This window comes from Chaetura pelagica, unplaced genomic scaffold (genome assembly GCF_000747805.2).
Source record: "Chaetura pelagica isolate M959 unplaced genomic scaffold, ChaPel_1.0 scaffold806, whole genome shotgun sequence".
Lineage (NCBI taxonomy): Eukaryota > Metazoa > Chordata > Aves > Apodiformes > Apodidae > Chaetura > Chaetura pelagica.
In genome coordinates, this window is record NW_009953598.1 from 457,373 (window position 1) to 483,657 (window position 26,285).

Genomic DNA, 26,285 nt, shown 5'->3' on the forward strand with positions numbered 1-26,285 from the left:
CTATCAGAGGGATGCACGCATGGGAAAGGGCTGTCTTGGCCAGCAAAGCCCAGAGACAGTGGCCAAATACTAAGGCAAGCTCTGACTGGCTTCCAGGGAGTCTGTACTAGCTTGTCTGCAGTTACAAAGCCAACAGCAACTCCAATGATACCTGCTGAAGAGTGTCCCTTGGTGACACAACAAATCATTCTGATTTTCAAGCCTTGACACTTGTCCCTATAATACAAAATGAGTACGTGCCTTCTGGAACAATACAAGATAGATCCTCTCCCGCTGTTTTCTGGAAGTGCCTAGCATAGCTGCCTAGGAAATCCCAAAGGACCTCAGAAACGTGTTTAATTCCAGAGTATTATGTGAGAGCACTAAGGAAGAAATGAGAAAATTTTTAGAAAGAGGACCATTTTTACAAGTTGCTCAGCCACTCTACAACCTGGTGGCTCAGTCCCTTAACTTCTGTACACAGAGGAGGGGAGAAAAATGGGAAGAAAGACTTCAAGGCATGGGTGGAAGGTCTGTATTTCCAATGTAAAAATGAATGCATACCTCTGATAGTAAAATTTAAGTTTCTCAAAATAGAACAATTCAGTGGTATTTTTAAATTGCAAGCTTCATTTTGATGGATCTTCCAGATAAGTCTATACTCTCCAAACAAATAATCTCCACTAAAATAATGAAACCTGTTTTTATTACTCCAAGACAATCTCTTTTGGCAAATATTACCCAAAATATCCAATACTATGATTTATTCATTTCAACTGAAGTAAGCTACCCTGCTCATTTTCATTGGAGTTCACAGCCTTTTGGTGCATTTCTGTTCCTTTTACTGCTCTTTTCTGCTCTTAGAAACTGTAATTACCAAGTCTGATAATTCCTGGTTTTGCCAGAAATTTTGCTGGCTATCTCAACTTCCATGTTCTTTCTCCACAAGAAATCTCTTTGATCATGAGTATCAACCACTGACAGTCTACCTCAAAGATGACAGCAGAGCCATTTAAATAGAAATCCTTGTACATCCAAATAATTGGTTTCTATGCTGATAGCTTTTGCCTGAACAATTTCATGAACTATCAAGTTTTCACAGAATCCTTCTGCAGAGACAGTACTAATTTGGCAATACAGCAAGTAATGAGGTTCTCCGCCTTCCCTTTCCAGACAATTATTAGTGTATAAGGAACTCAACAGAATTCAGAAAAGCTTCCCAGGCATAAGTCTACTCATCTCCCCAGATTCATGTTGAAATCAATGTTAGTTAAGACAGGGAAGATTTGTACACAATCCTAAACCACAGGGAGTAAAGGAGAGATCTGCTGCTCAGACCAGGTTTCCCACTCCTAGCCTAAATGTTAGGTTACCCTCAGAGACAGCTGGTGAAGCCGTCCACCACCACACTGACATCTGAGCTGCGCATCGAAGAAATGCAAAACGATTTGCAGCACAGTTTTAAGGTAAATAACGCTGGATATTGGTTTGCCTCAGAAAAGCATATGATGGTTCAATAGCTCATTAATAACTGCCAAGACATCCATGAAGCAGAGGTGGAGCAGTCAACTGGAAACTTCAATGCAATCAGAAAGCTCTCCAAAGACAAGTCAATCTTTTTAATGTTGTTGAGGGGTTCCAAAAGTGTTCAAGAGGTAGTCACCACAAAAAGCATAATACTCATGGCCAAACTGTTAAAAATCACAATGCTTTTGTTTTTCCTCTTCTGACTCTTGATGTGAAACTAGATGTGAACTCCATATTCCCAGAACACAGGTTACTATTATGAATAGTACACTTTGGGAGAAGTAGGAGGGGAGAAAACACAAACAGGACAGAAGGGAACAAGCAGTTCTAAGCAGTCATTTTAAGTCATGTTTTAATATCTGCTGAAATAAATTTGAAGTATTCATAGGGTTGTTACCTGCTCCATGTTGTATCCATGCTTCTCTTTAGCAATGGCAATATATTCATCCACTGAAAAACAAAGAGAATGCATAAGAGCATTTCATATAATGATCTCATCTCTTCCCTTCCCCTTTCCACTCTAAAACCCAGTCCTGCAGCTCTGACTTCAGTCATGGTCATTGCATCCTCCATAGAGAACTCACGAATAGCTGCTGTTTCCAACAATTTAGGAAAGGAAAGAAACAAAAGAAAAACAAGTCACCAGACAAACTGCTACATATTTTCCTTAACAAACCAAAATGATGCACGATATCCAATCCAGTTCCAGTACTTCTGAAACACAGTATAAAATATCTCGGAATTTGTTCACCAGAACTATAGACATGACTGTCATACCTGCTTTTTTTTTTTTTTAAATTCCCCCAAAGCTGTTAATTTATTAAGAAAAAAACCCCAGACACACTCCACACATTCCAGTACTGTCAGACTTCTAGTGTTGCACAACCACTGCCGATATCTTGGCAAATTTTTCAACCTTTATGCCTCAGTAATTTTCATCTTGGACCAAACCCCACTTCTGTGTATTATTATGTCCCCATGAGCTTTTAACTTTTACAATATGAAGATGCCCCGTGGAGTTGTTTTGTACAGATGGGTCTAAAAACCCAAGTGTCTCTTTCAGTATGAGTGACTGAGCTTACATTATATCAAACAGCACCCATTTGAGAGGGCTGGATCAAAGTTACTACACCAGAGAGGGTGTTTTGAAGTCTGTGTCCCTGTGCTTGTTCATTACTAAATGCACTGTAATGATAGTAACACCCTTGAAAAAACAAACAAACAAAAAAAAAACAACACCAAACCAAAACAACAAAACAACAAAAAAAACAACCTCACAAGCTAAAAGGTAAGTCTCCTACTTCACCTAATAGAGTGAAAGACATAAGAACTGGTACATACAGCCAGAATTCTCATACTTCTAAATCTTTTGGACTTGAAGACAAGTCGCTCGGCAATGAACTCAAAAGTCATTCCCCCTTCCTTCTCTGCAGATACTCCGGGAGGGATGCAAGCAAATTTCTTTGCTGAGCACCCAACTCATGGAGAACAAACACAGCACCTCTGGAAGGAAACAGTTCTGTGGGCACTGCAGCTAAGGAAGCTTCATTTCCTACGGTTTGGTCACTTCAGCTCTCAAATGTGCTTCTCCCATGCTTTCTGCCTTTATAGACTCTTGTGTGGAGTCTCTGGTGTCTAATAGCACAGCATTTCTTAAAGCCTTCCCTTCAAGCTGGGACAGCCCTCAGTTTTTCCTTCAGTGGAGCAAACCAAGCAATGAACTCAAAAGGTGTTGGGAAAACAGTGAGGACAGATCAGAAAATGCAGAGCAGAAGAGCACCAACCTCCAATGTTCAAGTAGACATCCCACCTAACTAGGCAATATGACATGTGATTAAAATGCCAGCTCTTCATTTGAAAATGTGATGCACTAGCTACTTTTCACAAAAAGGTGTTGTAAAAAAGGCTTTGTTAAGTGCCATGAAAAGTCCATGAGAATATTAACCCAGCCACATGTTGCAGCAGAAGAGCACAAAGTAAAGATGGGGACAGTTCCATGTTAGGAAGGACACTTCATGAGGTTCTTGCTCTCCCAACCTCCCCCCTCCAAACAACAGGGACTTCCAAGGGGCTGATGAACTTATTTTGTCGGACCATGTTCTGAATACATTCAGTAAAAGTTTTATTAGCCCTTTGGAGGAAGGGTGTAGGCACAACCATTCACTTGCTCCCCTGTAGCACATCCACATCTTTAAGTCAAGAAATTGGTTCTCAGGACCATGCTGAACAGGGATGAAAACTATCCCTTCCTGCAAACAATCTTTTATTGCACAAGGCAAACATAATAGAATACTTGGACAGCGGAGGCGACAGTGACAGTAACTCCTCAGGCTGAAATCACTGCACCACCTAATAGAACACCTAATAGAACACCCTGAGGGTTACCACAGGTAGGAACCTCAATAATCAGCGCTGCCATGGAAAAACAAACAAACAAACAAACAAAACCACTCAACCAAAACTACTTGCAAAATGACAGCCCAAAGGGAGAACATGATCCACAATGATCACACAGGTAAAATGGGGACAGAGAAGGGAACTGGCTCCTCCCTACACGCCATCCCTTTTCTCCACACACGCAAAAGGGCAAGGAACATCAGTAGGATGTGGGCAAGAGTCACTATAACCACACCAAAAACAAAGGCTGTCAGGAAATCCTAAGCGCAGCACTTCCCTGTACTACAGCTAAATGCCCTCAGCTTCCTTAGGACAAGCATTACACATGCAGTGTTATATATTTTGTCTAAGGAGGAGGTGAAGGAAGGGGGAGGGAAAGGAGCTGAATTCTTTAAGTCCAAGGCTGAATTAAGCTCTTGAATGCTAAGTACTGCTGCATTAACTAGCTTGCTTTCACCCTGAAAAGATCTACAGCTCTTGATTTGACTTTAGAATCTTATCCTTTAATATATACAGAGATGATGCTATAAGCAATGAAAACTTACCTTCTCCCCCTTGCTCCCCACCCCCAAAAAATCATCACAGCATTTTCTCTCCTAACTGAACAAGAACACTAGCAAGAACCCCCCATATCAATAGGATTTCTCTTGAATCAAGTCAATACACCACAGAGACAAACAGTAAATAATGAGTGATAGGACACCATGAAAGAAGGCAGTATACTTTTCTTGTCACAGTGGGGTCTGTAACACTTCAGTGTTACACCTCATTGTTACAGTGGAGAAAGGGAAGAGAAAAATAAGAAAAAGGCAATAAGGCAGTAAATAGACCATGAGCACACAGCAATGCTCATTCTATAGAATGTGTCTGTGGATGAAGCAAGGACCACAAGTTCATCATTGTACTCTACTCTTGCCTTGTTCCCTGCCTACTTGCTGACAATCCAGCCTATTCTGCTCGTCATTTCTTGACTAATGCCTGTCTCAGTTGCTTTGATACTTGCACCGAGAGGTACGAGAGTCCCTTGAGCAATCTTTCTGATTGCTCTTTCTTTACCATCCCCTGCCATATGAAGCAAGTAAGACAGAGCATGGCACCAGCTGAGTCACAGGATCCCTTTGGTCTCCCATACCAGTAGAGCCTGGAATTGCCACAAGCTTAATGCTTCACATGCCACACCGGATAAATAAGTGCCCTCTTCCATCTCTGCCTTCCCCACGCATCTCTAGCAAGCTCAGGGCGGCGGGCACGTGAAATTCTGCTCCACTGCGTTTCAGTGGCATTCAGTCATGCTCAGCGTGTAACCCAGCAATCTGTTTAGACATCAGAGTGCAGAGCCAGAGGAGCCTGGGGCAGAGCTCTGCTTACACCAGAATAGACACTTTGCCAGCACAGCTCTTAGCTGCTTTCCAGAAGAAAATAAGCAAGAGCAGCAAAACAATCCCATCCCATTCCCCCCAGCACAAACTACAGCTCTACACACTCTACCAGCATAACTTTTCCCTCAACAGGGCAGACAAGAGCATCCTCTCCTCCCATCCAACACATTTCTCTATGCCAGAAAGATATTTAAGCACAGACAGGCGAAAAGACAACAATACTTGAACACAGGAGTATTGCTCCTGTGAAGGCTCTTGTTGCTAATAGAAACCAGATGGGGGGAAGAATGGAGAGAAGAATCATAAACTGGTATTTCTTTACCTATTTGGCTACATTTCTTCTCTTACATTTATTTTAGCTGTGTGTGGGTGAACTGGAACCCCATCTGTCCCACACCCAAAATGGAGTGAGCACCTTCCTACAGCCAGTCATGCTCAGGAAGGCAGAAGTAGCACAAAAGGTGGGGATGCAGAGGGAGGAGAGCCCCACATACACACATCAGCAAAGAGAAGCACAGAGTGCTCAGACGCCAAAAAATACCCCTCATTGAGGTCTACAATGAGATTATGAAAGGACCCTGGGTGTAGCCCTAACATAGCTAAAGAGACAAAGGAAAGGGAAAAAAATGGAAAAGAAAGCAAAGAAAGATGCTTTCCCCCTCCAGTCCCCACCATCTAGAGAGGAGTTTCTGACCAAAATGGTGCTGTTAACCCCCTGAATGTTGTGGTCTTTTTTGCAGTCCTCTTTCTCATATACCCTTTTTTTCTGCTAACCATCTTCCTGCAAGATTTCCTTATTAGAAGCAAAAGAAACGGGACCCTCTTGGCTGACAGAGGAAAGGAGAGGTAAGAGCAAACAACTGCATTGCTGATTTTCAATCCCACATCCTAGAACAGTGAATTGAGACTTAAAACAGAAGGATTAATTTCAGAGGGGTGAAAGAACTCTGAAAGGGAAACACCTGAAAACAGAGACTCCCTTCATCACCATTTCATCAGAAAATATGCTCCCTCCAAGTAGGTCTTTCAGGAAAATTTCTACCCCCTACCCAAATTGCTTTTTATTCACCCCACAAACCTTGCATCATGTTTAGGGGACTGGGTGACCCCAAGGAGGATTTGCAGCAGAATCAAGTGTGCTAAAGCCTATAGAAAGCAACAGGAATGCAGAGGTAGAGCTGTTGCTGCAACCTCAGCTCACCCCCATTACTGGGGTACTGCAGGAACTCTGAACACTTTGCATATTACGTGATGCAATACCCTGACAGAACAGGGTGAAATGAGGACAAAAGCAGCAGCCTTCATAGCCTCAGTAATGTGCTTCACAGGGTTTGATCAATGCTGGAACCTGTGAGGAATTCTGGATGTTGCTGTACGTCTCCCCCTCCCCTCCATCTCCCTTGAGAACACAAGAAAAAACAAAACCAAAAACAAAACCACAAAGAACAACAACAAAAAAAACCCTCAAGACTCAGAACAAATCAATGTTATATCAAGAAAATAAGGAGCATGGATTAAACACATACATGTGAAATTCTTCCAGATTTCTAAACACAGTTACGATGGTACAGAAACAACTAAGCACAGTTTTTGCCTTTGCTGTAAAAACGAGCAGCTGCATTGCCGTCCCGCCACCCTGCCAGCATCGGTAGAACAATCCTGCCACCTCGTGGTCCTAGCACAGGACAGGAAGCTGCAAAAAGCACGAGTTTTGACAAGTGTCTCCCTAGAGCCAGCTGCAACAGGAGGCAAGGGTAGCAAGCAGAGATCAAAGCAAAGTGGCTTGACCACATTTTCTGGGCAGAATCACTTAAAAGGAAATAAAAGCCGCCTATTTAAAAGGGTCTTCTGCCTTAGATAATCTGTTTTCTTTGCAAGATGTGATGTGTGTCACAGGCAAGAGAGCAGAGGCAGAGCACCAGCCACGTTTTGTGCTCCATGCTGCACCCACCTGGGCAGACATACAGCCTTTAACACTAAGAACAGACAGTGCTTAGTTGCACAAGCACAAAAGCTACTTAAAAATCACTTCATGCATCTGAAGGCATGAGAAGATTTAGTCCTCAACCCCATTGCATCTGCAGCAGGAGGGTCAAGTCTGGATGCAAACTGCAATGCAAAAGAAAACCAACCCTACCTGGAGAAGCTTACTTGAATAGGAGAGAGAAAAAATACATAAACAATCCCATCCCATTCCCCCCAGCACAAACTACAGCTCTACACACTCTACCAGCATAACTTTTCCCTCAACAGGGCAGACAAGAGCATCCTCTCCTCCCATCCAACACATTTCTCTATGCCAGAAAGATATTTAAGCACAGACAGGCGAAAAGACAACAATACTTGAACACAGGAGTATTGCTCCTGTGAAGGCTCTTGTTGCTAATAGAAACCAGATGGGGGGAAGAATGGAGAGAAGAATCATAAACTGGTATTTCTTTACCTATTTGGCTACATTTCTTCTCTTACATTTATTTTAGCTGTGTGTGGGTGAACTGGAACCCCATCTGTCCCACACCCAAAATGGAGTGAGCACCTTCCTACAGCCAGTCATGCTCAGGAAGGCAGAAGTAGCACAAAAGGTGGGGATGCAGAGGGAGGAGAGCCCCACATACACACATCAGCAAAGAGGAGCACAGAGTGCTCAGACGCCAAAAAATACCCCTCATTGAGGTCTACAATGAGATTATGAAAGGACCCTGGGTGTAGCCCTAACATAGCTAAAGAGACAAAGGAAAGGGAAAAAAATGGAAAAGAAAGCAAAGAAAGATGCTTTCCCCCTCCAGTCCCCACCATCTAGAGAGGAGTTTCTGACCAAAATGGTGCTGTTAACCCCCTGAATGTTGTGGTCTTTTTTGCAGTCCTCTTTCTCATATACCCTTTTTTTCTGCTAACCATCTTCCTGCAAGATTTCCTTATTAGAAGCAAAAGAAACGGGACCCTCTTGGCTGACAGAGGAAAGGAGAGGTAAGAGCAAACAACTGCATTGCTGATTTTCAATCCCACATCCTAGAACAGTGAATTGAGACTTAAAACAGAAGGATTAATTTCAGAGGGGTGAAAGAACTCTGAAAGGGAAACACCTGAAAACAGAGACTCCCTTCATCACCATTTCATCAGAAAATATGCTCCCTCCAAGTAGGTCTTTCAGGAAAATTTCTACCCCCTACCCAAATTGCTTTTTATTCACCCCACAAACCTTGCATCATGTTTAGGGGACTGGGTGACCCCAAGGAGGATTTGCAGCAGAATCAAGTGTGCTAAAGCCTATAGAAAGCAACAGGAATGCAGAGGTAGAGCTGTTGCTGCAACCTCAGCTCACCCCCATTACTGGGGTACTGCAGGAACTCTGAACACTTTGCATATTACGTGATGCAATACCCTGACAGAACAGGGTGAAATGAGGACAAAAGCAGCAGCCTTCATAGCCTCAGTAATGTGCTTCACAGGGTTTGATCAATGCTGGAACCTGTGAGGAATTCTGGATGTTGCTGTACGTCTCCCCCTCCCCTCCATCTCCCTTGAGAACACAAGAAAAAACAAAACCAAAAACAAAACCACAAAGAACAACAACAAAAAAAACCCTCAAGACTCAGAACAAATCAATGTTATATCAAGAAAATAAGGAGCATGGATTAAACACATACATGTGAAATTCTTCCAGATTTCTAAACACAGTTACGATGGTACAGAAACAACTAAGCACAGTTTTTGCCTTTGCTGTAAAAACGAGCAGCTGCATTGCCGTCCCGCCACCCTGCCAGCATCGGTAGAACAATCCTGCCACCTCGTGGTCCTAGCACAGGACAGGAAGCTGCAAAAAGCACGAGTTTTGACAAGTGTCTCCCTAGAGCCAGCTGCAACAGGAGGCAAGGGTAGCAAGCAGAGATCAAAGCAAAGTGGCTTGACCACATTTTCTGGGCAGAATCACTTAAAAGGAAATAAAAGCCGCCTATTTAAAAGGGTCTTCTGCCTTAGATAATCTGTTTTCTTTGCAAGATGTGATGTGTGTCACAGGCAAGAGAGCAGAGGCAGAGCACCAGCCACGTTTTGTGCTCCATGCTGCACCCACCTGGGCAGACATACAGCCTTTAACACTAAGAACAGACAGTGCTTAGTTGCACAAGCACAAAAGCTACTTAAAAATCACTTCATGCATCTGAAGGCATGAGAAGATTTAGTCCTCAACCCCATTGCATCTGCAGCAGGAGGGTCAAGTCTGGATGCAAACTGCAATGCAAAAGAAAACCAACCCTACCTGGAGAAGCTTACTTGAATAGGAGAGAGAAAAAATACATTGCAGCAGGGCAGGGTACTCTTTGAGTCACAGAGCACCACAGTATATCTCAACCTCCCGCCACTTTCCTATAGCTCAGATTTTACTTGTCTATCTGTTCTTGTCCATATATCAAGAACTGTAGGGTGCCATTGCATTAGAAGCCACTTTTGGCAGCAGGACCAGGTTAAGCACCCCCAGGCTCCAGCCACCTCTTCCCACCTGGAAGCACATCTACCCGGACCCCCAGGGAACTGGACTGGAAAACTGTTCCACCTGAAGAATAATCAACCCTCTCTTGCTGCATTATCTCCCTCACTGAAGTGGCATTGAAGCCACACAAGCACTGAGTAGTGGTGGTTGAAAGTACAGAGGGTCTCACCTTCCAGGCCCTCCTATTGCAAGCCATGCAGGCTGCTTCCTACTCTTGCACTAGCTCTGGAGCAACTCAAGGTGCTGAATAGCTGACCACCACCAAAGCAGCATGCTATTCATAAAACTGTTTTACACTTTTCATACAGCTGTATACCACAGAAACCTGGGGGGTTACACAAACCAGAGAAGAAACAAGCCCTTCTAGCTCTAGCAAGAGATGAGATGGGCTCAGCCAAAAGCACAATTCATTCCTTGCCCCAGCACAGTTCAGTGGCCAGGCTGAGCAGAAAGGCAGGAACAGGCATGGCTATATGAACCAGCTCTAGTGAGGAAAGAATTTCTTGTGGAATCAACCTGGAGCCTGGAAACTCCAGTCTCAGAACGCAGAATGCTAGGAATAAAAAGGAGTGTCTCATTGCTGGGAGATTTCTCTCTTGAAAAGCCCCAATACCTACCTACCAAAAGCTTCCTTTCTCACAGAAAGGCAGCCAGTCCCCACCCAAGCAGCACACAGTAATACGCTAGAAGAGACACACCCTATTATCTTTTTTTAAAAAAAAAACTATTATCAATTTTAATACTACTCTTTGGATGTCCTGCATCTCAGGGCCAGTCCAAGGTTGAAACTCCAGTGATGGTTAAAGACCTGATTCATCTGCCTTTAGATTTTGCTGTACAAGCCAGAAGCCTGTAGAGCAGGCACAGGTGTACTGACAAATCTAGCACGGTTTTTGCAGCTTGCCAAAACTATTTAAAACTGTTTACCAAGAAAGGCCTTTTGCTAGTAGACATGTGTTACTTTTAAAGCTTTTACCAACATATGCTCATTCTTCAAGATGCACCCTCAGCTGACACTATTGCATCAAGAAAAGGCTCAAGACTGTGTGTATATATGTGTGGGGGGGTTGTATTAATGAGGATAACCAAAAGGAAAGCCAGCCAGCTGATGCTGGCATGCGTCCATTGCTTTCTGATGCTGCTGCTGTTCTCCCCTGGAAAGGCCATATGGATGCCCATCACTGGAGGACCTTCTGGAAAGAAAGACTGCTTCTTACACATCCATCACATTTCACCTTCAGACAGAAATTTGCTGTGCCACAGCAACGAATGCCACTTTACTGGACAAGTGGCATAAGTATCAGTATCTACTGAGCCCTGGGTACCATGAGCTGAAATGTTTCTGTATGTACCACAGAGGAGAAGGGGATAAGGGAGATCTGACAGGACAGTAGCAAAGATAAACTACCTCTGTGACCTAGCACAGCATAGGCAGAGCCACAACAGATCACCTGGGGACCTAATCTGTGACCATATGGGATCTAAGCATGGCTAGATCATTCAGGAGCACAAATCTGATCCTAAATCAGGCATAGGCACTGTACTGTATTAAATGCAATCAGTCAGAGCACTTGATAGTGGGTTTAAAGCCCATGTACAAACATAAAACCAGCATAAAGTAGCTTGTGACAGGGAGGGAATACACATTCCCATGTATGACCTTCCAAGACAGACAGGAAGCCACAGACAGGATAAATGCACAGAGCATGTGCCTGAACAACGTGAGTGTATACCAGAACAACTCTTTGCATTATGCAGTACAGTGCCCTCAATTCAGTCCAAGGAGCCCTAAAGCCAGATTTATTTTGCTGTCAAACCATAGCTTGAGTTAACTCTACTGACAGGTTATAGCCTTGGATTATATACTTCAACTACAGGCAGCAACATGCCCAAGCAATGCAAGTAGCAACATTATCAATACAGTTGTTGCAAGGGATTTGTTACAAAAATTATTTGATCAGGTGGTTCACTGCAGGAGATGGTAACTTCGATTAGAAGAAAACACACATACAGATTTTCTTCTGGATTTTTTTGGGGTTTTTTTTGCATTCCTTGAGAATGTCTGATTCAGTGCACCCTTTCCAAAAGCCAGAACTGTTTCGAAAAAACACAGTTTAAGACACACTGATGACAGAGTCAGTATGGGAGACTACAGATTCAAACTACTAGCAGTCTGATAAAAGGCTTTGGTATTCTACCTAGGAACATTCTCACCTTTTCATCCACACCATGCTATATATGCTGAAATTCATGGTCTATAAAATAGTTGGTGCAGATTACAATAAAGCTAGGTCAAGCTACCTGCCGTCAACCAGCTCCAGAAGCCACCAAGGAATGTCCAGACTGAACGTCCTCTAAAGAGGGACAAGCCTTCCACAAGATTTTTGAAAGCTCCTGTCTAAAACTAAAACTCTTACATTCCCTGTTGTAGCAGGAAGCTAATGGGAACACTGTATCACAGCCAGGCTTCCTGAACAGCATGGGTAACTCCACTAACCCACGACACAGGCTCTTTGTGCAGAATATGGTCACACACGTAAGGGCGGAATGGAAGCAGAACAGCCATCAGGTTAAATTACCGTTCATTATTATTGTTACCAATAATAAAGCCTGTGACAAGAGAGCAGAAGCCATGCTGACCCCTTTTATAATGGATACAAAAGCAAAAGAAGTGATCAATTTGTCCCCTAGCTACCTCCTGGAAGGATGTCACTTGGACAGAAAGGAAGTATCGGGCAAGCCAGCAGGCAGTGGAAGGAAGAACAGCCAGTCACAAAGAAGAGCTTCCCTCAGCAGATGTGCAGAGGGCCAGGAGCTGCTCATGGAGGGGAACAAGCCTCCAGCTGGAATTGCCCACATCCAGCTCCTCAGCAGTTGGAACAGGAAAACCCCACGATCCTGAATGTCAAGCTGTCAGGTCACAAAAGCACCACTTAACTGTTTCAGTTATTTTTTGCAGTCAGCCCGCTCACTTTCAAGCTCAGCAACCCTGGCAGCCTCTGCACTCATGAACAAGTTGCACAGAACTTGCTTCCAGCAAAATTAAAGGTAAAGGTCACACTCAGCAGCAAGCTGTTACAACTGTGACCTCTTCAAGCATTCCTCTGTAAAGGACATAGCCCACAAGAGCTTCTCCCTGCTTGCACACAGCTCCCATCACATCTCTATAAACACAAACATGTTCGAGTAAGGTTAGTCAGCAAATGCACCAAGAAAAAAATATAACCCTCCAGTTACCCCACCCTTCTTATTTTCCCTCTCACAGCTACAGTACTACAGGAAAAAAGGCCTAGTTCTCTGAAATGCTCCAAGTCTGCTGTTCCCACCAAGAGCTGGAATACTGAAGCCTGTCCCAGGGTTGGGTCCAAGCAGCATGATGTAGCTGCAGCCTGCTAGTTCTCGTCATACTGGTCCTACAACTCACACAGCCCCTAACAGGCTGGCTAGGACTGCTCCCAAACATGTTTCAAACCAAGGCTTCCTGCCAGGATAACTTAACACTGCTATCATCACTCCATTACACCCACATCACCTTGTCTCTAAACTTCTTAGGAAAAAAGCTTCTTCCTAGCACCAGGGCTAGGTTCAATCCCCACAGCAGCAACAGTAAGTGGCAGCCGGCATTTTCAAACTGGGTCATCTCCACACGTTCAGGGAAGGCCAGTTTTACACTGCAGTAAAAAGGAGGAACAAACAGGTGGCAGGAGAGAACAAGGCACATGAAGAAACTGGTGACTGTTCTTCCTCAGCTCCATCCTTCCTCAGCTCCCTCCCAGCACAGCAGCAAAAATTCCTCTAGGATAACACAGTACCTTAGATAAGACATCCTTTCCTTTTCCTGGATACTCTCCAACATATTCCTTCCTTCAGGCTGGGTTTTTTTTTTTCCTTCATGGCTTTTTTGGAGGGGATTTTATTATTTTTTTACTATCTACTGTACCTTGGGTGAAATCCATCCTAAACACACACGCTAGTCCTTTCAAACTAAATTGCTTTCCTGGCTCCAAAACAAACCACTGATGTGAAAGGGTTAAAAAACTCAATTTAAATACGTATTCAGGATCCAGAAATATCAACCTGCAGCAATAATGATGAAAGAGCTGCTCTCAGATTTCTACACAACATTGCAACAGCAACTAGCACAGCAGATGACAAAGGGGAAATAGCAGCTAAGTTTGAGGCAACTCAGCCATTTCTGGGATACACCCATAGCCTTTGAAGCCTGGTATCTTCTTTCTGCTGTTCACAATATTGCTACTACAAGCACTGAAAGTTGCTTCAGCTAAAATGAAAAACTGCATCCCTTCACCTTCATCTTTTGAGCATTTTCTGAAGTGCAGCAACTGCAGCTGCTGGGAGAAGTCGCCATGACTGTATTATTTCTATAGCTAAACTCTAGCAGAATCCTAAATTAAACACCAGTTTTCTCATTTCTGAATTCATGAAGTCGTATTCTTCAGCTAATGTATTTGCATCCAAGCTTCACAGCTGTCAGGTTCACTGCATAATATTAAATTTGGATTAGGGATAAACATAAACCCAATTCTGCTTTTCCATTAATCCTTTTTGCTGTCACTGGGACAGGAAACAAACTGGTATTTCTAGGGAAAAAGGACATACAAACAGCAAGATCATAAGTACACCTATCTTCACTTGAGGTAAAAAAAAATAAGCATTTAGCTTCACATGAAAATTATTACTACTGAAGTCCACCCCTCAGACACCTGGAAGTCTTGTCTCTACTTGGCAGCTATATTCTAAGGTTAGCACTTTTCCTACAACCAAAAAAAAGCATCTCAACAAAAAACCTCAGACACAAACAAGGAGAACCCCCCCCCAAAAAAAGAAAAGCACAATACATATACCCCATCTTTAAAAAACGTTCCCTCTGGTGGCAAAGCCTAAGCAGCTCTCATTCTCCCTTACCAAGGTGGCTGTCCTCTCATTGTCTCAAGGAGCAGCAATGCAACCTTCTGTGGGGTTGTGTTACAAACGAGGTCACAGAAATTACAGGGGTTGGAGGGAAGATGGGGCCAAAAATAAAGCTACAATTCCAACTGTTTCAAGGACCCTGTTTACAGCTTGAGGGTGAGGAGGGACTTAAAAAGCAGCTTTGCCCATGCTGAACACACATCTGACTATATCCTCTCCCTCAGTCTCTGCACAGGGCAGAAGTGCCTGTGCACCAGGGAGTGGGTGGCTCTTGGGCACCTCTGAAGCATTAATCCCTTCCACTTTAAATGTATCCTGTTCAATAGGGGTTTCATCTTCTAAAAGGGAGATTTTAAGATCAACATTTTCCCCAGTCTACTCTCTCCCATTTGTGGTTTTCCACTCACATTTATTTACTGCTAGGGCAACCTCCACCCCAAGGAAAATAAGAACTGATGACGACAGATGATGGAGTCATATGTCCACAGAATTCACAGGCCAAAATAAGTGAGCAGAGAGGGAAACGATCTGTCAAAGCAGAAGCCCTTTTGAAAACAGCTAAGGCTTAGATACACACTGAAAACAGAGACTTGCCACACAAAGCATGATCAGACACACTCAGCAACCAGAGAAGACAAACTTTTCCCTGTCCTCTACTCTGGTACTCATGAAAAAGTTAGAAAATTTAGACAAAGGTGATTTCCAAACTTGCTTAACATCTCCTTTAAAAGAGAAATTTAATAATACTCATAGCCTGTTCTATGCAAAGATTACCCCTTAGAACTACAGCTGGTGACAGACTCTGGTCACTTAAACCTACAACCTGCCCTCAGATGTTGGGATTCACCTCAACCTTTCAACAGATGACAGCTACCAAAACTCACTCTCACTCAGAGAAGGCTGTTGACACTCTATGACCAGGGCACACTTACAGACTTGGTTGGGACATAGGCTTTGAGGTACTGAATGCTAATTCATAGCTTCTTAGGGTGAAGCATTGCTGTTCCACATTCCCAAACCATTACACAGACTGTGGCACAGTTAACTAAACTTTGCCCATCTAGACACCACAGGGTTAATTATCCCTAGTAACCATAGCAACCAGCACTTCTTCCTCCATCAGAGCTTCCACTGGCACATTGCTGCCTTCCCAGCATCAGGCTTTGCAGTACATTTATGGACCTTTCATCCCCCCCAGCCACTGGGTTTGGTCAAACACATCATGGGGATGTTGGAGCACTCCCTGCTTCACCTAATTCTGGCACTCCTCTGCCCCCATGTCACTTCTGCCTCTCCTCCATAGGGGGAAGGAGGCTGTCAAATTCTCTCCAAGTGCACCGAGGCAGGCATAATGTAAAGCAGAGAGCAGTTGCAGCTTCCAAGGAAGGGATGCCACAGGGTAAGGGAAGGGAGGGACTGATGAGCCTCCAAAGCTGGTTTGCCAATCCATCAGGTCAAACAGAAGCAGCACTGCAAGACCAGGGGACTAAGCTGCCCATCCTTGACCCACTATCCCATGGATATTAGAGACTGCCTGCCTCTTCAGTGACAGCCCCTAACTCCACTGGAGATGTCCACCAAGACATCAGTCAGTACCCGAGCCCCCCATCTAACAGCACACATATTCTGTCAGGAAGAGAGCAGAAAAATTATTTTCAAAACAGAACTTATCACAAGCTAAAGAAGACATCTTTCTCCTTTTATAGTTCACCTTTGAACTGCAGATGCACAAAAGCAATCATCACATCCTACCTTCCTGCCTGGTTTCCTTCCCTCACTCCTGGGCAGCTGCAGCATGCCAGCACTTGCTCATTTTTAAACCAACCCAATGTAATTTTTATGGTTCCACCCATTGGCATATTTGGCACCGAGAGAGACACTGCTGTTTTATTAATAGCTTCATGCTGGCCCAGCTCTATTGTATGCAGGATTTCCACAGCATCATTACAACGCATTTTTCACTATTTCTCCTCTCCTTCCTCGCATGCCACTCAAGGAGAACAAACTCCAGTCCTTTATATAGCTCTTCCTGTTCCTCAATATTCACCTTGCTCCTCCTCTTTTCTCCCTGTCTCCTTCCCCACCCTCCATGACAGCGTCTCAGCACAGCCAGAACAGGTGACCTCTGTGGCACCACGTCCTCAAAAAGCCTTCACAGGAATTTAATTTTGAGAGCACGTTCTTTGTAAGAGGTCCAACACCAGCCACAGCATATGGGGTATTTGGAGCAAAGCTGGAAAAGGAGCACAGTCATTTTAAGTCCCAAAGTTCAGTTACTGCACAATGACAATTCTTCCTTTCTTCTTCAAAAGAGACAGGACAAACTTCTAGCTTGGACTAACTTTATGAACTGCTCACTAACAGTGATAACTGCTATGCAAGTGACCCCTGAAAGACAAAGTCTGGCAGCAGACATGAAACATGCTGGTAGCATTCCATTTTGGTATTAATATGGGCAAGGCAGTAAGTGGTTTGTACCCAGGATTAATGGTTAAAAAGACACAGGATAAAAAAAAACAAACTGATCAATGTGACAACATATACCTATTTTCTCTTTTAATCTTCTCTACCATATCCATCATTTCATGGTATTCAAGCAAAAGGCTTCTCCAACATGATTAAAACATTGCTTCAGCACACGAGGTGCATGGGACCCAAACAAGCTTTAACTAATAGTGTGAGCCTGAAGCATCAGGCATGCAGATGTCCACCAGGTCTTGGCTGACACACCGGTCTTTCCAGGATTAATTTCAGCAGCTTACAGAGGACCCTCCCACAAACTCCACCAGACAGGCCAGCCCTCTGCCAAACTCTCCAGTGTGCATTGCTCTGAGCATTGTCACAGATCTGATCAGAGTGTTTTGTACCACAGATTCACCTTTAATGGAGGTGGCTTCCAAGAGTTTCACTGATTGCACAGAACTGTCCTGCTATGAGATCTATCAGTCCATCCTGAGCAGAGAGCTCACTTGTGCTGCACTAACTTCTGTCTTCAAGTTGAGCCCCAGCCACAGGAATAGAGGAGGGTCCTATGACTTTTCCTGAAGAGTTCACCACAAGAACAGGCACAGCATGGATTAAAGACTTTGGAACACAAAGTAACTAGACACAGGTACTAACATGCTGCTGATTGGGAGGATTTGTTCACCCACACTTCAGCCTGAACAACAATATTAAGAACGGATGTGCTAGCTAGAATTCATAGTTCTTACAGCCTAAGGGTCAACACCAACCTCTTGGAGACCACAGCTCCTTTCACTTGCCATTTCACACTGCCAGTTATTACCCCCACCAAGACTAACACACACATCAAAAATCCACAGTTTAAAAAGGCATCAAGAAATAGAGAATCCATCACTTCCCTGGATATCTTCCAACAGTCAATAACAAAAAACCCTACACTCACTCAGGCATTTAATTTCAGTCCATGTGGACTTATTTTGCAGTAATTTATTTGCATTATGCATGCCTCTTACTACGTCAAAGTTTCCCTTTGAGAAAATAATTGAAAATAGTCCACTTTTAGTCCCTTTTCAGCTTTTCAGTGAGCTCTGAAGATGGAGTTTGCTCCATCTTCAGTCTCCAAAACATTTCAGTAGCTCCCAATTCCATCTTTTTCTCAGTTTTTCAATACTAAAGCCACTACTCTGAAGTTCATTTTCCCAAATGCTGCTGGGTGCAGAGGCAGCAAATAGTTCCAGTGACTACCTCACTCTTGTAATACTCACATTATCCACTGGGCCAAGCAGGACACCAGGAAGCTTTGTCAAGTTACCTGCCCACTGTTTCCCTAAAATTCTCTCCACGCCACTTAGTTCCAAACATCAACCTTGATGCAGAAGATAAGGCCACAGCTTTTAGTACTGAGATTCACAACCCTGCAGTTAGGTCATAGATTGGTATCAGTTCAAGTCAGGAAAAGACCCAAAGCACTTAACAAGACTACAGGTAGCATTCATTTTATTTACCACCCTGTCAGTCTATCACTCATACTCAATTTCTCCCCACAACAATTCTATATCTATTACGAGATCAGTGATAAAAATGTTTATGATAAGTCCTCTTACACATCCCTATGGAGCCCACTTAATTAGGATTCACTATCAATGTCAAGACTTGTCACTAAACCTGCGAGTAGCTGAGGAGACCTCCTGTCTCCTGATGTTCTTTCTTCATAAACCATAAAACAGATTAGAGAACTTTGCTTGCAATACAGTTGGTAAGTGCTCCACAGCCACTGCAGAGTACCAGTGTCTTAGAGGAGGTTTCTGTCTTTTGAAAGGAAGGGGGGCTGAATTGAACTCTCATGCAGTAAATCAATGCTTAACAGGTGGCTGAATATATTAGAGCTATGAAGTTATTTCTACTAATCAATCCATTTTCTCATTTCAAAAAGGACAAAAGCAGCTACCTTCAGTAGGATTTGGTTTTCATAGTTCATTTTTAAGTAACGCAAGGTGGAGACAGGAGTAACCGATACCTTTCGGTATTGTCAGCTCAAATTGACACAAGACAAAGCAACGACCAACCAGCCCACTCTTACCCTGTTCTCTCACTCCCTGCACAACTGTTCTCTTCCCCATCTTCTGGAGTATTCCTGCCACCCCAAGATCCCCTCAGCTACTTCTCCCAATGCTTTTTTTTTTTTTACTACTACTAACAGATGCTGAATTTTACAGCTCAATCTCTCTTTATCAATTAGGCACCTGGGAGATACTGTGAGTACCATGCATGGCACAAGAGCATCATACATCTCTTCCCCAAACACCATATGAATAATTTTTTTTTTCTGTATCTTTTTTGGAAACTGAGCCTACATGCTTACTAGAATTGAGTCTTTTGAGAAATTTTTTCTCTCTCTCTTCTTATATTGTTTTCCTCAACTTTCTTATTGTACCAGCAACAGTCAACTGTCACCTAGTTTCTATTTATCAATGTCATACTACATTTTTAATTACCTCTTAGGTTCATGACATGTTAGCAGATATTATATATATTTTTATGCTCCATGATTTCCTTGCACATTGCTGTGCTAACTGCCAAGAATATTCAGTCACAGATTATTTTACTCAATTCCAAGTAACCGCTACTTTTCCTCCTCCATTCTCTCTTCCCTCTCCAAGAAACCTGTTTCCTATCAGGGAGGAGTTAAATGTTCCAAAGCTGAGCTGAGGTTCAAAAGACTCTCAGACTTGAGAAGCAGCCACAGGAATTCTGTGTCACATACGACCCAAAACCAGTTGTTCCTTTTGGTGGAGGCAACAATTTCTTGCTCTTATACCTCTTTAAAGGTCTCTAGCTCTAGGTAACTGTCAAATATATCCCTCCTCATCACTCTTACCTAGTTCAGTATCCAATAATCAGAAGGGAGCAGACAAGACACCATTGGCAGGAGAGAAGGTAGACATGATCCTTGCAAAGCCTTTTTTATCTGTAGATCACAGTATCATCATCCTTCTGTAATTCAAGGGGCAACTTCCTCTCTGGAACAAAAGCCTCAGGGCAGAACCCAGCCCTTTCATGAAAGAGCCAGTTTGTGCACAATCTCTGCTGCTTTAATTTGCAAACTATAATCCTCACAAGTGTGTTTTGATGCATCTTAGCCCTTGGGTCTAGGGGAAAACCAGGTACCAACTTAACAGTGCCACCACAAACAACTGCAGAGGAACAGGAATGCAAGACTCTTATTCTTAGTCCCAGAAACAGAAAGGAGGAAAAAAAAAAGGTAGGAGCACAAAGTCAAAAATAGCTCCTTTCAGGTCCCTCCCCCAAAAGCATTTAGGTTTAGTTACTGCATTCAAACTGCAGCCCTTTAATCAAGGAATCCTACTTATTCATGAGGAGAACTGTAGCTAGACAAACCTTTCAAACACTAGGTCTGCCATCTGGCAGCAGCACTGAGGCCTGATCCCAGACACACACAGGCTACCGGTAATTGCCCTCACGTGGAATTGCAAGGCACTGCAATTGTTCTGGCATTTAAAACCTCCGTGGGCTCCAGATGGGGATTTTTTTGTCTTTGTGGAAAAAAGGTACAATTAATTACGATATATTTTCCCCACAAATACCTTTCATTTTCCTCTCCCCAGTTATTTCTGTCATTTTCCAGCAGAAAAAAACAGATTGAGAGGGCACATGGATAAGTATCTAAAAGAATTCATACCAAGGAAGAAAGTGTCACATTTCTCCTGCTTTCCCTGACTCCGTGGATTTGATCCTGCCCAGTGGGGAATGAAGTTCTTCTGAGGGATTGCTCTGTAGGTTTTTCTTTTTTCAAATAATTTCAAATCATAATGGAAAGGTCACAGGCATAATAACATCTCTACTGAAAGTGGCAACTTTGCATCCTTGAAGAGGTACATGTAAGAGAAAGGAGAATGAAAGTATCTGGATACTTACATTTAGCTTCAGACAGATTCTGGTTAGGTGACCAGACCAGCATGCCGAGATTCTCTCTCTCCTGACTTCGTCTTGCAAGTTTGGCTTAAGAGAAAACAGATACAAACCAAGTTACAGAGATAATAATTTCAGATGCAAAATGGATATGAAAGTCACTTATCAGACATTTGCAGCTTTTAATCAAGATACAAAACCCATCCACAGAATTAAAACCCCATGTTCCCATTCAGTCCTGAGGCTTTTCCTTGTTTCTTCAACACATCACCCCCTATATAACATGACAGATACCGCACACTTGCTCCTTCATGCAGTACACTAAGGAGCATACATTAGATCTAAATTAAAAGTTAATTATGTTTCTCTTTCAGCATACTTGATTATTTTTCTTCCAGCCATCACTAAATGAAAAAGGGAGGAGCTAAGCTCAGGCAGCAGGCTCCAAGCCCTTGACATCATGAGACTGTACTGTGCAGCCAGATTAACACTTCAGGGTAGACACATACATCAACCTCCTGGATTTCACTTCTCAGCACCTCTTCCCCTTCCCCAGTAGCCTTTCTATGCCTCCATTCCCCATGCTGACACGAAAGCTCACCAAGGTGACAGAGTTCCACAGGTCAGAATGAGGTCCCCTACTCAACTGCCCCAGAGAAATTCTTGTGCATTCACACTCACACAGCACCCATGCACCCATGCTCAGAAAGCAGGTCTGTTTTTAACCAACATAACACCTGTCTGGCATAAAAGCACTGAAAGTTCCAAGTGAAAGAATCAACCCTCGACCTAAGGTACATTTCAACAGCAAGTTCTTGTGAATCTGCTGTTGTTTGGTCACAAGCAAACAAAAGAGGAGGAGGAGGAGAAAGAAACTTGCTCTGTCTAGTAAGCACACACAGCCAGCTCAACTATCCACCCCAGCCAAGAGAAACTTGCAGGTCTTGTTATAAACAAGTGCCTGCAGAACTACCTCCACTACAAAACATCACAGAACACTGAAGTTTTATGCAGCATTTCAACACAATGCTATTTTCCCCACACTGTGCAATTAGGCATAGAATCATGAAGGTTGGAAGGGACCTTAAAGATCACCTAGTTCCAACCCCCCTACCATAAGCAGGGAACCCTACCACTAGACAAGGTTGCACAAAACCTTGTCCAACCTGGCCTTAAAAACCTCCAAGGATGGGGCATCAACAACTTCCCTGGGAAACCCATTCCAGTTCCTCACCACCCTTATATTGAAGAATTTCTTCCTAATATCTAACCTAAATCTCCCCTCTCTCAGTTTAAAACGATTACCCTTTGCCTTATCACTATCTTCTCTGATGAAAAGGCCCTCCCCAGCTTTCCTGGAGGCTCCCTTCAGGTACTGGAAGGTGCTATAAGGTCTCCCCAGAGCCTTCTCCTTTCCAGGCTGAACAGCCCCAATTTTCTTAACTTGTCTCCATAGTAGAGGTGCTCCAGGCCTTTGATCATCTTGGTGGCCTTTCTCTGGACCCTCTCCAACAGGTCTGTATCTTTCTTGTGCTGAGGACACATAACTACCACTTCATGATGCCTTAAACAAATAGGTGAGAAAAGACCTAGTAGCACAAAAGATGCAATGCCAGGACCCAGTCTCATGGCACAGGGTATGAAATAAGCTCACGTCTCTGCTGCAGCAGAAAGAGGCCTGCCAGCACCCAGCTCCTGCTCATCTGTATGTTTAGTAATTACAATGCCATGAACACTTATGGTTTGACTCCTGTTTTTAACCTGAAATCTGCTCATCTAACAATACTCAGCATTTGGATGACAAGAATATTTTAACATTAAATTTAAAGCACAAATAGAATGCATTAAAAATAACCTGTTGCCAGTAACATATTTACATGGAACTAACAATTTTTTTCCATGACAAACACCATGACTATCTTTCACACTGTTTGGTTTGTTTTTTAATAAGGCTAGCAACTGCACACACAAAATATTTTGTGCGCTGTGTGTGTTCATTACTTTCTACGCTAGGCAGAAAAACATGAGCGAGAAGAGACAACAGCCTCTGGTGGTGAGAGATGGGGGGTGGAGACAGGTTCTATACACAGAACATGAAGGGTGTCAAAATTACAATACTGAATTTAAAATTATAACTTCACAAAAAAAAAAAGTTTTGAAACATTTAAATTTTGCTTTCTCCCTCATTTCAAGTCTATGTTGGAAATGCAAAGACAGAGGCAACCTTAAGCCTTCCCTTTCTCATTTTTTGCTCTCCCTGTCCAGGATGGTCTGCCCTACTCAAGTCCAACATAGGGCTCAAAACGTGCAAAGAAAAAGAGTCTCTTTCATTGCTTTGAACTACACCAAGAATGTTCTTATCCCATAAAAACACTCCAAGACAGAAATAATCTATCAGGTCTCCAGGAAGCTAAAACACTTTCCTCCCAAATCCCAATGCATCCCCAGTAACCCACTGCAGTTCAGGAGCCCAATGTCCAAATCCTGCCAGTGAGGCCTAACACTAGGCAGACACAGACATTCTCAGAAGTCCAGTGCTAACGCCATCATAAATACACACAGCCCAAACACTCTTGTTACACGAGGTAGCAAGCAAGAGCTTAAGAGCTTGATCAGCATTTGAAAGTCTGTTGAAATTATTATTTCAGATCATCAGCCATGAGAGTAAAAGAGGGGCTTAGAGAAAAGCTGTTATTACATCCCTTTCCCCCATCTTTCCAAGCACACCTGCAAGGCTCACCAACACAGGGGAATTCCTTCCCCCCTTCCCTGCTTCTGGACAAAGGATGACCAGGGTTAATTCAAACACTCTATACTCCAATGACAAAGCTAAAAAGCTAATTTAATTTAATCAATTATATTTTATATAATATTAATTTATATTTTATATAAAAATAGCCACATATGGAGGGCAAGGGTTACTCTTTTTTAGGGAAACAGATCAATCTAGGATCAATGGGGTTGCTTGTTTAAGCAACTACAGTTAAACCAGTGCAATCTGTGTTTAGAGAAGCTGTATATTGGTTGATGAGATCATCTGAAGTTTCAGTTAATCCTTCACTTTCATCTAGGCTATTCACCAGGTATTTGTGAAGTCTCTGCCACAGCCATTAGCTCCCAGTCACAGCTGTTGTAGGAGCAAACACTCTGTAATCACTTTCCCACTGCTGGCTTTCCTACTTGTAGCAAATCCGGGAGGAATCATGGATGCTCCCTCCACCCCCAAGAGGAAGACCACCTACCCCAAGCAGCACCCCCTACATTTTGTTCCATTACCAGAATTCACATGGGATGCAAGCTCCTTTGTCTTTACCCAAGCAGAGATGTACAGTCTCAAGCAGGCACAGTATCCAGTTGCTTTTTTCCACAGCAGTTCCCATCCCTCTCTTCCCTCATGCCCAGAACATACCACATCCCCATAGACTACATGCTGACAGAACCAGGTTAAAACTCACTCTGGGTGAAGAAACTGATACTTCTTAAGTTAGTCCCATTTACAGATATGGTTTACTGCACAAGTACAAACAGTTCAACTGTCCAAGGGGAGAGATGAGGCAGGGCAGAATATCCATACATCACCATTATTCTAAAAAGAAGTTGGGGGCCTGCTTTGTTTTGTTTCCTGGAGCTGTGAGGACACATCTCAACACCAGCATGCAGTCGGCCACACAGTATGTAGGAATATATTGATTTGCACATCAGAGAGACAACACCACTACTGGAGTTCCGATCACTTCTGCCTGTAGGCTGCAAGAGCAGCACACTGCAAGATGTGAAACCCTGAGCCACAGCAGCTATGGCTGTTCTCAAACTTTTGGAAAGCTGTTGCAAGACTACACAACAGAGATTTCAACCAGCAGCAGTTAGTTCAGACTCCAAGAGGTATTAGGCTGATTTTTTTAAAAAAATATTGACTGAGTCTTTGAAGCTTGTCTTTTTCCTGCTGTGAAGTTTACTACACAGGACAGCCCCACTCCCAAGCACCTGTCTGTCCAATTTTCATTTGCATATAGAAATCATTCTGCTCTCCCACTACCACCCACAAAGTTTAATGCCTCAGGGGTAAACCCACTTTAGACCCCATACCTGAGTGATCCCAGCTCACACAGGAGTAGGAGAAAAAAAGAGTAAAGTCAGAGCAAAGAAAAAAGCAAACCAAAACTCCTGAAAACTACCCACTCCCTTCCTCCCAGCACCAAGCACTAAATACCTTTGAGAGTCCTCTGACTGAAACTCTGAGTCCAGACCCCCCTTCTACACCAAGAGGTATCTGAGGGGTTCTTTTGCAGATACTGTAGCTTCATATTTTCTCTTAGGCAAACCAAAGTTTTACCAGAATGAGAACTATGTGAATAAACTCAGTGTTGAATGTGCTGCAGCATTTGTCATCACAAATACATTTGTGTTGACATTAAACCACAGATCTTTGTTCAGGCTCTCTCCAGAACATTGCAACAGAGCCAAGACATGCTCCTCAGCCACCACACTCAGCAGAGTTGCTGCAAATGGACAATAAAGTAGGGCTGAAAGCAACAAGTGTGCTTCTCTCCTCATCTCTACCAGAGTGCTAAGTCAGGATACCTGCCAGAGAAAGGGAAATGGGCATATCTCCAAACAGAAACTACCAAAGGCCACTGCACACAGAGTCCCCACTACAGGTCAGAGAGTACCTCTCCCATCCTTCTGACCTCTCCCCAGTTTCAAGTTAGCCATGGAGAACCTAACATCAGTACAAAAGGAAAGCTGTGCCTGTCAGGAATACCACTCCTTTCATCTCGCCTGAGTGTCCACTTTGCTAAGATGAACTAAGAGCCTCTGAAGAGCTGTGTCAAAAGGCCAAAGGGTGAAGCTTGCACTTCACCGCTTGAATCTGTCCAACACCTCAGCACTTCTGAAGGGAGAGGAGGTCCTGCTCATCCAGCATTTTTCTGCTCTCCTGACTCATGCTCCCTGCCTCTCCCAGCCATCCTGTGTTGACTCTGGCATTTATCCCTCCAAGCCAAGCACATTTGCTAAAACTAACCTGGCAAAACAGAAAGTAAACAGCATTTTCCCCAGCCATTAAATCAAATCAGCTGGCTGCAAAATAAGACAAACAGCCAAGCGTATGCACAGGGAGCAGCAGGCCCATGTGGATGGATGCCTCTCTCCCTTCACCCCAACATGATGGTTCAGCAGCACCCATGCAA

The 26,285-nt window shown here is 43.4% G+C and overlaps 1 protein-coding gene across 1 annotated transcript in view; it reads right to left on the minus strand.

Annotated features, from left to right (window-relative positions):
* Positions 1-26,285, minus strand: part of RCOR1 (REST corepressor 1) — a 139,608-nt gene that overhangs the window by 17,739 nt on the left and 95,584 nt on the right. The window contains exons 2-3 of the mRNA XM_009999808.1: positions 21,103-21,186; positions 1,904-1,956 (exon numbers count right to left, since the gene is read on the minus strand). Of these exons, the coding sequence (XP_009998110.1) occupies positions 1,904-1,956; positions 21,103-21,186 (137 nt within the window). The remainder of the gene's footprint in view (positions 1-1,903; positions 1,957-21,102; positions 21,187-26,285) is intronic.